The sequence below is a fragment of the Solenopsis invicta genome, chromosome 11 (genome assembly GCF_016802725.1).
Source record: "Solenopsis invicta isolate M01_SB chromosome 11, UNIL_Sinv_3.0, whole genome shotgun sequence".
Lineage (NCBI taxonomy): Eukaryota > Metazoa > Arthropoda > Insecta > Hymenoptera > Formicidae > Solenopsis > Solenopsis invicta.
The window spans coordinates 16,434,588-16,450,556 of NC_052674.1; the positions used below are offsets into that span (position 1 = coordinate 16,434,588).

The 15,969-nt window shown below is 33.9% G+C and overlaps 1 protein-coding gene across 1 annotated transcript in view; it reads right to left on the reverse strand.

Annotated features, from left to right (window-relative positions):
- The window catches only part of LOC105199966 (target of rapamycin complex subunit lst8), a 62,113-nt gene that overhangs the window by 2,856 nt on the left and 43,288 nt on the right, over window positions 1-15,969 (reverse strand). The window contains exons 5-6 of the mRNA XM_026139058.2: window positions 14,483-14,685; window positions 4,744-4,892 (exon numbers count right to left, since the gene is read on the reverse strand). Of these exons, the coding sequence (XP_025994843.1) occupies window positions 4,744-4,892; window positions 14,483-14,685 (352 nt within the window). The remainder of the gene's footprint in view (window positions 1-4,743; window positions 4,893-14,482; window positions 14,686-15,969) is intronic.

The following is a 15,969-nucleotide window of genomic DNA, read 5'->3' on the forward strand; positions in this document are numbered from 1 at the left end:
TTATGAGAAACTTATATAAATAGCTATTATGAAATTTCTACGCAGTACATTTGCTGAGCACAAGGTCTAACTTAACTCAGGCAACACGATACAGCGTTGAGTTGTCACGAATCATAAAGATACTAGAGAGAGTTACGCCTAACATTTTTTGGCCCTAGTAGAAACTAACTCAACTTGAGTTATCGTAAACACCCTGATGTGATTTATAATTTCATACGCAAAAATGGACGTTGGTGACGCTAATGGTCGAAAAAGGTTAGGATGACTGCTCTCAGGCTTCTCTCTGATCAAAATAAGCAATGGTGTTAATCTGATGTTAACATCAGATTATCCGGCCGGATAAAAGAAAATATCCGGCTATCCGGTATTCGGCATCCCTAATCAAGAGATCGTGTCTCGCACCAACTAAGTGCAACAAGAACGTATGTGTCTCTTTACGCGAGCCAGCGACTTCCGAGCACCCGAGATTTCAGATCTCAGTAACGGCTAAACCGATCCGAGTTCTGAGTAGTCTTATCATACCTTAAGTTTCATCAAAATAACTTTAAAAAAGTTATCAATATTTTTTTGTATAATGTTTACTTATTGGATACCATTTCTTCAGTCATCGAAAAAAATGAATATTATATTTGATCTATTTAAGACAATTTCATTAACTTTATTTTACATATATACGACTCCTGAAAACAACAATAAAAATTTAGAAGATAAAAAATCTTTTTCCCCATTCTCATTGTTCTCGTTATATCCAAGAAATTCAAGAACCTTGTTGTAATTGACTCAATAATGGATGACATACATGAATAAATTACAAAACTATATTAGAGTTTATAAGAATAAACCTTACTGTTTTGTCATCATATGTGGTATATAAAATTACTTGTAAATTGCAATTGCAATACAATTGTAATGCATCGTACATTAGTCAAAAACCAAAAGATTACTTAAAAATAAGATTACTTAAGAATAAGCAAACATAAAAATCACATAAATAGAAATACGGTTCAACATTCAGTAATTATGGAACACCGTATTACGTTACATGAATTTGATTAGTATAGCATAGAAATTTTGGATAAAGAAAAGACCTCGAAAAAAAATTAATTTTAGAAATGATGCATACACAAAAACAGGATTTGACACATTTCTGTTTAACTACCATGGAATTTATGAACCTTACATCTACTTTTCAAAAATTATATGTTTGATTATACTGAAAATGAGACAAACTTGAAATCGAAACATTTATATTTTGTCATTAAATAAATTAATGTATATTTTACGAAATTCGCATGGTATGTAATATCGACATTGGCAGATCTATGATTAGCATTGTACACCCAAGGACTTTGATTCTGTCCATGGGGAAATTTTCCAAACTGAGAAGTCACCACTTTCTACATACTCGCAGTTCATGATTAATGAAACAACTAGAGCTTATTGGTTGTTACGTTAATCATGAACTGTAAGTATGTAGAAAGATAGCGACTTTTCAGTTTGAAAAATTTCCCCATGGACAGAATCAAAGTCCTTGGGTGTACAACGCGACTAGAAAAGCTCAATGAAAATGCTTTATTAGTGAATTTTGCCCGATTTGATGTGGGCAAAATCAGCACTATTCATCCAGCGATGGCAATTACAGCAACTATTATTACATTGCGGACTGAGCACGGTTCCAAGTAACGTCAAATTTCCGTGAACAGAGTCATCAACAGATATCAACCAGGCAGGGACACAGCCATGTTACGGAGATAGCGAAGCGAGGTCCATCTGAAGGATTTCCGCCTTCTTTACGGAAGAGAGCTATAAACTAACCTATTATCATTTCGGATTAAGAAGGTATAAGTCAATACCAACGTGGCCAATCGTGACAAAAATTTTGTATGAATTAGGATTAGGTTATATCTTTTGCTCTTCTGTAAGGAAACACTTCACAGGTAGACTTACCTTCGCTAAGAAATACACATTTACATTGTCAACTTTAATAATAACATTTTTAATAATAACTTTAATAAATGTTAATAACATTTTAATAAATAACGATCGATGGCTAAGATCTCACTCAGAGTCATAACATTGATAATATATGTCAAAATCATTTAAATCGATAAGGTCGCCTCTAATATGCAGTTTTATCGACATTTTATTATTATACATAAATATCAGATTTAAAAAATGAAGAAACTTGCTAATACTAAAGGCTCTATTGATTTAAAGCAACTTGACAACTTAGCACATAAAAATTTAGCAGTATCAACATTGCTCACTTGGAACCGGACAGTCTGCAAGTCTGTAATGTAATGACAGTTGCTGACATTGCCACCACTGAATGAGCACTGTTGATTTTTCCTACATAAAATTGGACCATGTCCACTAATAAATCATTTTAAAGCAATTTTGCTCAGTCGCATTGTACAATGCCTGGACAATGCCGACATTACAACCATGCGAACTTTGCCCGTAACGTATACTCACGTCTAAATGGTGTTTGCTGTCAGTGGCTTTTTTAATTTCATGAATTAGATTTTCAGTCTTATTAAAATTTATTTTTTGGTATTTATAAAACTTTTGTTACTAATTTTTAGATAAATTATGAATGTTTATTACAAATGTCACAAACCTTTATTAAAATTTTGTAAAAAAATTTCTTGCAAAGAGTAACCCCAAATTTAGCCCATTTCTTGGACCTCAAATTTCAAACTTTCTTTTATGCCAAATAGTACTATATAATAAAACATTAATCCCAGAGAAATTTTAAGATGAGTATAAGCGCGGTTCCGGAGACATAAAGGGTTGAAAATGATGGTTTCTCATTGTTGAATGTAATACATTTGTATTCTGGCGCGAAAATGATATGTAATTCTGTCTTTTATTCGTTAGTGTGGCGTTAGAGGCACAAACTTGCACTTGCGTGTGTGTCGTGTTCACTGGAAACGATTAGACCGACCAGACCTTTATCAGTCGCCGTTAGAGAAGCATGGGTCGTCTTAAGAGATTATTATACTAGACTACTGAAGCTTAAAAATATTGTACTAGTAAGGCGTTATATTTTATGTTTGATTATGGAATAAATATTATAATACTTTCTCGTATTCAAACTGTGTTATTTTTTACACTTGTAACACAGGGCGCCATTTTTAGACTTCTTTCTGTTGTTTGAATAAAAGTTACCATTTTTCATTGTATTTTTGCGCGCTGAACACAAGTTTGGAAAGCAAATTGCTCTATCACGTCAGATTTCTTAGAAAAGTGTCAAAAATGATCATTTGTACCTCACTATGGCGTTAAAATAAAATCTATTTCTATCTATCTAAAAAAATATATTTAATAAAGTGAAACATTGTTTCTTATGAATTTTTATCCCGGATTGAAATATGAAATAATTTTCGTCTAGTATAAAAACTTCCCGAGATAGATGGAGTTGAAGTGACATGTGACACCGGCTTTCATGGATCGAGATGCTTTTCTACTGAGAGTTCTCTTGCCTCTCACAGATTGAGGTGCTTTCTTAATGTAATTCCTCTTGCCTTTCATAGATTGGAATGCTTTTCCAATGTAAGTCTTCTCAGATTGAGGTGCTTTTTTAATGTGAGTCCCTTTGCCTCTCACATATTGAGGTGCTTTTTTAATGTGAGTCTCCTTGCCTCTCACAGATTGGGATGCTTTTTTAATGTAAGCCCCTTTGTTTCTCACAGATTGGGTGCTTTTTGAATGTGAGTGATAGATTTTTAGATAGATAAAAATAGATTTTTTTTAACGCTATAGTGAGGTAAAAATGATCATTTTTGACACTTTTCTAAAAAATCTGACGTGATAGAGCAATTTGCTGATAAAATTCATGTTCAGCGCGCAAAAATACAATGGAAAATGGTAACTTTTATTCAAACAATAGAAAAGAAGTCTAAAAATGGCGCCTTGTGTTACGAGAAACTATCACTTTCAATCCTTTATATCTCCGGAACCGCGCTTATGCTCATATAAAATTTTTCTGGGATTAATGTTCCATTATATAATACTATTTGGCATAAAGAAAAGGTTTGAAATTCAAAGTCCAAAAATGGGCAAACAAAAAACAGGTTTTTTTGGGCTCACTCTTTTCAGATTTTTTAGGAAATTTATTCAAAATTCCAAATAAAATTAAAATATTTTTAAAGCAGTTTTAAAATGAATTTATTTTATATTTTTCAATGTTTTTTAATCACACAATCATAAAAAAAAGTGACTTAAGATTTAAATATTAAATTTGAGAAAGTACTAAAAAAAAATTATGTAAACTAAATATAACAATCTCTCCGCAATACAGATCTATCTTACTAGAAATACAGAATTTCAAAAATGATTAAAAACACAATGCTAATTTAGAACAATGTATTGTTTTCAATTGTTACTAATCTTTTATAAAAAGTTGCGAGTTACAAGAAAATGTACGTAGATGCATATGCCATCTTTTTTTTCACTCATTGTGCATTATCCAAAAAAAAAAAAAAAAATCAGGAAAAACAATTTTGTTTCAAACAATTTGATTAAAAAAAAAAATAGAATTTAAATTTAAATATAATAAAATTCCAAAAATTTTCCTGAGTACGTCAATAAAATCTCAAAAATCACAATTTCCAAGAATAAAAATAAATTCTTTAAAAATTCCAGGTTTTCTTCCTAGTAGTGGACATCCTGATAAATATATATTGTATTTAAACATTTATTGTTAGGGAAAGGGAATGTTTAAAAAAACAAGATGCTTACCGGTAAATATGTATTGAGAATCTGCGCTAAATGCCACATCCCAAACCCAACGCTTTGCGTCATCGGATGACTGAAGCACTTGTACTTCAGAGAAGTCTGTTGTTCTCCATACTCGTGCAGTTTGATCAGCCGATGTTGTCACCAGCAATCTTAATAAATTAATTTAAAAATAAATTTTACTTAATTTAAGGACATAAAAAAATTATTGACATCGATATTTTTTCATTACTATTTTATAATATGGATAAACTCGCGTGTGGATGTTTCATGTCTACGTTCATTTTGTTTCGCGTTCAACGTTCAAGCCACGGTGCTTTCGCGACTCCTATTTGTACAACTCGCACTTGATACATACTTAAATTTGCAGAAAAGAGCTATCGGGTTTTATCTTAAGAAATATAGATTATTCTCTCAAGAAATATAACGGAATTTTTTTTCTTTTTAGAGCTCACAATATTTCTAGTATTTTTAATACCACTTTGTAGAAATCTCTTAAATATGAAATAAATCGTAATTCTTATTGCGCGATATCAGCTCAACCTATTACTTTTTTATGCGGGAATAAGAATTGGTTCAAGCGAGAGGGAAATAGAAGAACAGTATTCGAGATAAGGGTGTAGTTCCGAAAAGGTGAACCTTCCGATTTGGCTACAAAATATTTATAGATAATTAGAGAAAATTTAAAAGAGAAATAAATAAGTTAAAAAAGTTATCTTTCAAAAAATGTAATTTTTCTTTTTTTTGTACCAAAACAATTTTATCTTTTCATAATTTTTAAAATCTTGCTAAGACATACTTACAAGGAAAGTGACAAAAGTATCCGACTCAGATTTAAACAAGCTTTTAATATGTTGTAGTACAGATAAAAATAAAAGACACGTATTTTTTTATACGTGACCAATCCCAATCTTAGGGGGTGAAACATCTCGCAAAAAATCGGTTTTTGTATTTCGAAGCATGTATCATCGAAACTATAAGAGATAGAGAAAAATGTTCTAAATAAAAGTTGAATGGCTCAAAAAGTACTTTATAACTGCAAAAGAAAAATTTGTTAAAAAATTTTTTTTTTACATTTTCCACCACCACTTACCAATTTTTTTCAAAATTTTTCTTTCTCTTTACAAGCAAAATAAAGCTCATTTTAGTACAAATTCAATGATATATAATAAAGTTACGATGCGACATTTCCATTTTCCAAAAATAATTAAAAACCTCTCTATACGCATGGTACGCGCACCCGTCCGCGCGTTTGTGCGTTATGGAAATGACTCCCTCCGATTTTAACGTGCCTTTAATATATTGTACAGATAAAAATAAGGGACATGTATTTTTTTATACGTGCCATAATGTACTTTTAAAGGTGAAACACTCCTTTGAAAAAAATCGTTTTTTTTTCTTTCGAAGCATGTATCGTCGAAACTATAAGAGATAGAAAAAAATGTTCTCAATGAAAATTGAATGACTGCAAGAGTACTTTATACTAGTGATAAAAAATTAAAAAAAAACTTAATACTTTCCCCCACCACCTATTTCTTCAAAATTTTGATTTTTTTTATAAGCAAAATAAAACTTATTTTATTATGAATTTAATGGTATATGATAAAGTTAGGTTGTGACATTTCATTTTCCAAAAATAATTAGAAACTTCTCCATAAGCATATGGTACGTGTACTCGATACTACACGCATCATGTTTTTCTCTTATTTTTCCATAATAAAAGATGACAAAAACATTTCGAAAACAGTCTGCGTAAATAACATAAAATCGTACATATCGAGAAAAACATTTATGTAACACTTGAATATATACATATTAAGGTCAATACTGCCAAGACGTAAAAATTAAATTTCAAGATAAAAGATAATCCAAAGTGCATGCGCTAAGTGGCGCATGCGCAATATCGTGAAGTAATATCGAACGTACGAATGAATAGACAGTACCATGCGTGGTTTTTGATTATTCTTGGAAAATGAAAAGGTCGCATCATAACTTTGTCATATACAATTGAATTCGTAATAAAATAAGCTTTATTTTGCTTATAAAAAGAAATAAAAATTTAAAAAAAATAGGTATGTAGTGGGGAAAAGTATTTAAAAAAATTTTCTTTAATTTTTTTATCACTGTTATAAAGTACTCTTGCAGCCATTCAACTTTCATTCAGAACATTTTTCTCTATCTCATATAGTTTCGACGATACACACTTCGAAAAAAAAAAACCGATTTTCTTCAAAGGGATGTTTCACTTACTCACCCTTAAAAGTGCATTAGGACACGTATAAATAAATACGCCTCTCACATTTTTATCTGTACACCATATTAAAGACACGTCGAAATCGGAGAGTCACTTCCGTAGCACACGAACTCGCGGACGGGTGCGCGTACCATGCGTATAGAGAAGTATTTCACCCACTAAAATTGAGATTAGGTATAAAAAAAATACGTGTCCCTTATTTGTATCTGTACTACAACATATTGAAAGCTCGTTTAAATCTAAGGCGGACATTTCCGTCACATTCCTTGTTAGATAAAAGTTTGAAAGATGTGTGATAAATTTCAAGATATCGATAAAACTTATTGAATGAAACTATGAAATATTTGGAATGATAGAACACAGCTCGCGCAAAGCATCTTACTATTTATACATTTATCTTTATTTTCAGATGGACCTACAGAAATAGACAATTTTTCTATTTATTCATTATGTAAGGACTAAAATTAATATTTATTTTATGAACTTTTCATACTTTAAGAAATATAAAACAAAAGATCGTGGCCCGATATTCATAACTGATTTTTATATACAGTCTTAAAATGACGTGAATTAATCATAACACAACGTACGTATTACCGCATCTGAAGACATTTCTTATAAATATTAGCCAAATACTAGGAATAAGTGAGTGACGAGCGCACGCCAGTCCTGGACGCCTCATGGACTGGAGCGCGTATTCGTTATATTTAACTAGACCTTACGCAAAAACTATATGTCTAATGTCTAATGCAATTTTGCTAAAGGAAAAAGTTGTTTCTTTTAGACTAAAGTACCACGTCTTCTACTCCGAATCCTCGAATATTGGGACACACTGTATACAGTATACTTTAGAAAGGCAAATTAATTTTAAATTACGCACACAATAAATTACTTTTTAAATATAGATTTTTTGTAATAATCTAAAAACTAATTTTATACATTTATTTTGTTCAATTTTTTAATGTAAATATATAAAATCTACATTACGCATATGAATTGAATAAACATTAAATAAATGTAAGAAAATACAACTTCAAACCATGATTGAGGTAATATTTTTCGCAACAGATTTTTTACTTTTCTCGGGGGAATTTTGAAGATATTAGTTGTTATAATATCCACAGTATTAACCTTTAAATACACCGATCCGGAAAATTATGTTAATAAATTTTTCGGTTTGGGAGACTTTTTCAACTTCGAGAAGTTATAACATAGGTTCCAATTAATATTTTTTAAAAATCTTTTTTTTCAAATAAAAATTTTAAATCGCAAAAATGTGACTGCATAATCGATATTGTTGAAATAATTTATTGTAAAATTATGTAGGAAAAACCACAAAAAAAATAAAAAACTGTTAAAAAATGTACCTTTTCTTTAAAAAATTATATCTTTGCAGCAAAAAACTTTCAAGGACTTTGCAATATGGCGTTTTAAAGCTAGAATCATACCTTCAAAAAAGTATGTCATTGTCATTCCAATAAAAAAGTGTAATTATGTAACAAGGCGAATATGAGGTAATTTTGATTAATTCAAGGTGTATAAAATTTGTAACAAACCGCCTTCCGACACCCCCCCCTGAACCGTCCTAGCCGTCCAGCCGAACATCCGCCGGACGGCAAAAATCGGCGCTATGCGCCAAATAAATCTACCAGACTCTCTAGCGTTCGAATGCATTCGCGCTTCGAATATCTCCGCGCGCACGCGATCCGTCCCGAGATGCTCGAGATTGAGTGGCGGAGGATGCTGTCTCCGTACCGTTCCGCCTGTTTACCGCACATCCCTCCTTTCGACTCTCGAGTATATAAAGGCTGCGATCGCCGAGAGAAATCATCTTTTTTCGCTTCTGACCGGCTTGCCGAGCAGAAGAGCACCAGGTCGAGACAGAGATCAAGCCTCTTAATCTCCACCAAGTCACTTGGCTCTCGACTTGCCCGCAACCAATCCGTTCTGTTTCGACATCCTCACCTCTACAACGGGCTCAAGACAGCTTGGACCCTGTCAAGCCACTTGACGCAAGGCAATCCATTTACATCTTGGGTCCGGCATCTTGAGTCCGGTGCTACTACACGTAAAGGGGTACGGAGTTCTATGCCTCCACCAAGCGCACTTGGCATGGGGTAGTGCCACCTGGCGATTACACCTGCGGTTACTAACTGCCTCGCGACAGGCCGCGTGCAATCAAATACCGAAAATATACACGTGTACGCGCCGCGCCCCCACTACGCTCCGCACCACGTCGCGCCGCGAAGCTATTGTACGGGCCACGACAATAAGGCCGCTGCATAGTGGTCACTTTTGTTAATCTGAGCGAACAAAAGTCAAAAATCCGATTGAGTATTTTAAACTCTTTTATTTCATAAAAATGTGTTTGAACACTTGGAAGTATAAAATTTAAAAATAAATAATTTTTAAATCGAATGGGAAGTACTTGATGGAACCTGTTTCTGCAAGTCTTGGCGCGCTCCCGCTTATCACGGCTCGCGGTCGTCTTTATTTCAATAAGCGACTTCATGCTGAATAAATGCGTTTTGTCTGTTCTGGCTATGAATCCCACAAATATATGTAAGTAAGTAACTTATAATGTAAAAATAATAAGAATTTTTTGAATTAGGTCAAGGTTTATGGTTTTAAAAATTGCTATTTTTTTAAATATTTTACTAAGTTTGATAAAGTAGAAAATTCGGGATTGATATGAATTGATCAAATAAGTTGAATAAAGTTATTAAGTTATTTCTTAATAATGGTTCAAAATTAAATGTAGCTGCAACTATTCGCAACTTTAATTTTTGTATTCATTTTAAAATCTAGTATGCGGAGTCCGACGAAAAAAGTTATTTTGCGTTTGGTGAAATAAATCAAATATTAATTAAAAAACTGACGCAGTTTTGCATTTTTTTATGCAGAAAAATAATTTTTCAGAGTATAAAAAGAATTTAAAATGTATAATTAAGAAAAAAATCAGAAATTTTTGCAGCCAGTTAAAAATTTATAATGTATCCATCAAAATTAATCTTTTATCCTTTAATAAAAATTTTGCAAGTATTTACGTTTTTACGCAATTACACGTTTTATCAAATAAAATAATTTCGTTCGCTCAGATCAACACAGTGCGCCGTCTCGAAAATCCATGACGACACGATTCCGGGAAAGAGTCCCGACGTTCTTCCGTGAAACGCGTCTCGCGACATTGTAAATGGCCGACTTCGTATTTTCTTCCTGTTCGTGAATATAAATTGTCACGTTCGTCCGTCCGCGTGTTTATATTATCTCATTTGTTACATTATTACTCTCTTTTATTTTCTCTTCTGTCACGTTAATTATTACCTGTTTAGTTTCTCTTCTGTTAATCCATATAATCTTCTGTCCATATAATCTTTTTATTTTCTCTGTTGCTACACTTTTATTTTCATTTATAAACACCTATCATTATTATAACTGTAAAACTAGTCTAATTCCTTTGCTCCTTCGTTCCCGTTCGACCACCGTCCATGCGCGAAGCGGAGACGTTACAAATTGAAAATTGATGTGTTTCATGATACATTTCGGACCCTGCGTAGAAGCCCCCTTTTCCACAGCACTATACAGTATTTTAACTTTAGACAGAGTATATGCGAATAACGTATGCAAACAGACCTGTTCGAACGTGTTTTGTCTGGTTTTTTTTTATATAAAATTACTCAACAAAGTTATATTCACACACAATGGCGGTCCCACAAACTTCAACAAAACTTTGCTGCCACGCCGTTCGAATTCTAGTTGACCAATAAAGTTAATCAACCATATCAATCAAAAAAGAAGATTTTTAATTTTTTTTATCCCCTGCTCCTATCTCATTCCGTCATTACACAGCAAGTGTTGGAAATATCATAGAGGGTTTCCCCCTTAGTGTGTTTAAGGGTTAAATTAATTTTCAATTATATTCTGTTATATTTCTTTCCTGATTCAAGTTAAGAGTGTTTAAAGTCAAAAGTAACGGCGGACAGCTCAAAAGATTAGAAATTGTATGTACAACCACCCATAAAACATTATTTCAATAGTAGGAATTTGTTACGACCTTTTCTTAATTTATTAAGTATACAATTTAATCCTCCGTCCCTACATTTAATCGACTACAGCATCTATTCAAATTTTTTTTCCATCATATAGTGGAAAGTCGTCTTAAAACATTCTCGTTTAAAAACATTTTTCGTTTTAAAACATTCTTCCTTAAGTCTTAAAACAAGGTATAATACTTGACGGTGCGGCCAATACAATCTCAAAACACAGTAAAGAAAGCGATGTCGGTTAAAAAGCAGTATCTAAAACACTGCCTCCTTTTCGTATTTCTGAAAAAATAGCGCCAAGACTGAAGAAATAATTTGTTCGGTTTTAGGTGGAAAATGTTGTATCTTATAGAATCTTATGTAAGAAATAATTTCAAAAGTTTTGGGATAGAAATTTTGGTTTCCAAGATGAAGAAGGCTCTGGACAACTAAAAAAATTGAAGACGAAGAATTTGAACAGCTTTTAGAAGAAAACCCTTGTCAGATTCAATCAGAGCTTGCAAATGCACTTGCAGTGACGTAACAAGCCATTTCTAAACATCTACATAAGCTTGGTAAGATTTAAGTGGGCCATTGGGTTTCATGCTCAGTTCTGAATACAAAGAGAGACGCCGTGACGGCTACTGTCAAGATTCAAGAAGGATTTTTTGCATAAGAATTTTTTGCACAAAATAATGACTGGTGATGAAAAATGGGTACTCCATGACAATCTGAAGAAGCAAAAATCATGGATTTATTCGGGTGAACCATCGAATAATACCGCAAATCAAACATTCACGCAAAAAAGTTGCTGTGTATTTGATGGGATCAGAAAGATGTTATTTATTATGAATTGCTCAAACCTGTCACTTCTGAGCGATACCAGCAGCAATTGACTAGATTGAGTAACGCATTTGAGAAAAAAAGACCTTCTACTGGTGCTAGGAGGAAGATGATTTTACTTTACGACAATGTACAACCGCATGCGGCAAAAACAACTTTGGAAGTCATTTTCGGGTTGCAAAATTTTCCCTTATACGGCGTATTTTCCAGACTTCATTCTTTCGGATTACCATCTTTTTCAATGCAACATTGCCTGGTTGATTCCCATTTCAATTCTGTCAGATGATCAAAAAAGTATCAATAAATTTATTAACTCGAAACCATCACCATTCTTTCGAAGTAGATTTTGCCAGTTACCCAAAAGAACTAAAGAAAATAACAAAAACTATTTCAAAGATTAAAAGTTTATTCGTTTTTATATAAATAAAGAATAACATATTTTCGTTAAAAAAGCCGAGAATTAAGTTGTACACCTCATATATCGGTTTATACAAATCATAATTCTTGATTCTAATATGCTGCAACAAACCACCTTACGACCATCTCCTCAGACTGTCACTGTTTTGTGCTGTCCGACCACCCGCTGGATAGCAAAAACCGGCGCATAGCAACAGTAATTATTCTAAGCCCGCGTATGTGGAGCGCGTAAACGTATTTTGCGCGGCGACTATTTCGCCACGCACGCAACGGCAGGGCGCTCCGCTCCGTGTAATCGATCTTGAGCGACGGAAATACTGGGCTTCGGGTGGAGCCAAATGCTCACCAAACACCCCTGACGTCTCGAGATTCGGGTATACAAGCCCGGAGATGAGAAGAAACGAGGCTCTTCATCTCCGACTCGTCGGCAATTCCTCTCCGGTTGACTAGTCCACCCAAAAAAGCCTCCTAGACCCATTTAAGATCAAATATCTTGATTTCTGCTAAGAGTTTTTGGATGACGGACCGACTCCGCTCCCGCTCACGTCGATTACAAAACTCAAGCGTGCTTGGGTCCGACCAAGAGTTCTTGGTAGTCGATAAGTTCCTCACCAGTAAGCCTATTCTCTAACTTCGTAACAAAAATTCGGTATCATTACAATGTCGTTGCGCACATATTATACATGATAAGAAAGCTACGCAACGACACGTAACGATATCTCTAGCTGTCGTTAAAAGTTACAGAATACGGCCTCTGCATCTGTTCCAACTGCACCGATCCACAAAAGGGGTAAACAGTTCTTTGCCTTAACTAAGCGTTTTCAGCATAATCGGTACATCCATCAAATATCGCGATCTTACAATTAGTCAAAAATCAAACCGACAAATTCGCCGAATTAAATCGCTGCGTACGGCCTATTGCCTCGCGTTGCAGTCCCCTGTCCGCGCGTCCCGCCGGCCATAAAGCGCGCTGCGCTCACCGAGCGAGCGGCAACAAAAACGAATCCGCGCCACATGTGCGAATTTAAATTTAGACGACTTACAAGAGGAGGACCAGGTGAGAGACCCTGGGATTTTGATCCCAATTTTTTTAGTTATTCTGGAGACGAAAAAAAAGTTTACGTCTCCCGGCGTTTCATCGAATAGGCCTTAGTTTCGAAATAATAAATTTGTGAAAATTGGCCATACCGCGGCGCGCCATATGAGCCTTCCCAGTAACTTTTCCCGCAACCAGTGCAGTTGGCTCCGTGCGTTAGGTGCTTGCTTCACAATCATAAGATCCGGGTTCGCTCTCTGGCGCGCCGCGGTATGGCCAATTTTCACAAATTTATTATTTCGAAACTAAGGCCTATTCGATGAAACGCCGGGAGACGTAAACTTTTTTTTCGTCTCCAGAATAATTAAAAAAATTGGGATCAAAATCCCAGGGTCTCTCACCTGGTCCTCCCCTTGTTAGCTGATCGCGCTCCCGATAACGCACAAATGCGTTACTAATAACTTACGCACCGCGACCGAGCATACGAGTAACTGCAACCGCTCAAGCAAGATAACCGAACCGATGTATCAATACGTCATCGCGATAAGTATAATGTAATCCGAAACCACGCTAATACATTGCCAAATTACGCTCTTTTGACATCGAACCTCGTCTTAGATATTCCGCGAAATCGCTCCGACGGACATCAGCCATCCCGCCGACGCCCGTAAGTTGGCCCGTGCCGTTCCCTGAAAAAGAGTACCGAGTCTACTGTTCTGTTTTAATGCTGTCCGATATCAAATCTCTGTAACTCGTACTGAGTATTCGTCCGCGAACTGTTTTGTAGTCAATCATGCCGCGTAATTGTAGTTTTCTTTTTGAACAAAGCTATTCTGTTAATCACTTAAGCAACGAATCTAATTCTCTCGGATCCCGATTGTGCCCTGGAATTCTGGCGAGCTACGCCCCTGCACGATAAAATAGGGTCATTACAATGTGAATAAATGTCAAATTAATGTTGATCAACGTTTCTGTATGTTGAATTGCAATGTATGCAAAACATCCAACAGATATTAATGAACAAATAAATGCTTCTATGATGTCATTTCAACGTTAAGGTATTTTGAAATATTGATTCAACACAATGCTGTAATTCAACTCTAAATGTTGACTCAATGTTTGTGTGCTGTATGGAATAGTTATCATAAAAATAAGTTAAAAAATGCTTACGTAGAATCGGGACTAAATTTGCAGCGAAGAGCATAACGTTTATGAGCTAGAAGTTTATGACGAGGATTTAGTTTTGTAGGTTCTTCTCCAATGCCTCCTGAAAGTGTCCAAATATAACAGTGTCCTTTATTATTTACTGCTGCCATGTAAGTGCCGTCCTGATCTATTGTAATATCCTGAATCGAAGATTCAGCTTCTGGAATCTAAGATAACAATATTTAAACAGTACAATCACATAAAGATTATTCTATTGTGTCTATAATTTTCAAACATTTATCTTTTATATTATATTATATCTTTTATATTATACTTTTGACATACATTTTTTATATTATACATAGAGTGCGTTTACTTTGACGCTTACGCGCTGTACGTGCATATAAGCGTCACTTATGTTTGCTTTGAAATTGTAAGAACTCGTGAGATGCATTTATTATTCATTCTGATGTAATATTTATAATTTGTACGCTTATTGCATTAAGGTAAGACAATGAAACCCTAGGCGCTTATAGCATATGAGCGTCGCTGTGAAGACCTAACCAATAAATTAGTACAACTGCTGCTGCACATGCAATAAAATAATTTTCATTATGCATGTTCAATTTGTGTATTAAACAATTTATATTATGATAGAATTATATTAATAGATATTAATAAATTACACTGTTCTCTTTTCGCAAATATAATCGTAGTAGTCACTTAACCTTCGATGGAAATAAATTATTGAAATCATTGAAAACAATCCTGAAATTGTTAAAACAAGAAATAAAAATTTCTGAAATATATTTTAATCATATTTATAAATAAATATTATAATTTATAATTTAATTTAATAATAATTTAATTTCGTGATATTACATTTGTGGCTCATCTTAAAAATCTGTTTTTAAATCTGGAAAAACAATTCGGCGCGCAGTTTAAGGAATCGTACATTTGTAAATTCACGTAGAAAAATGTTCAGCACTAAGAACTGTTTTCGATACTGCTGTTTCTCGTTAGTTTAATTTGTTGTTATATTTCCTGGTCATATTAGAATTATTGGGTCATTAAGTATACATATATACATGTGTAAAGTTTCATACTTAATGACCTAATAGTTGTATTATATACAGGGTGAACCATTTTAAATGATCACCCTAAATATTTCCGTTCCCTTGCATTTTACAAGAAAATGTTTCAGACAAAAGTTGTATGGTTTCGAGGGGATATAAGAAGGTACTATTGGTGTGACCTTGGATGGCGTCATATTTAGGTCAAAGTCACATCGATTTTTTTAAATGGAACATATTACTTTTTATTCCAAAATTTAATAGCTGATGTCAAAACTTTCCTAGAACCCTACAAGAAAGTTTATTTTCGTTAAATACTTTCCAAGTTGTAAGGTTTGAAAGCTGCAGTGTATTGTAACTTTCAAGCGTCATAACTCGAAAAATACTTAACAAAAATAAATTTTCTTGTAGGGTTTGGAAAGCTCTCAAAATGGACTA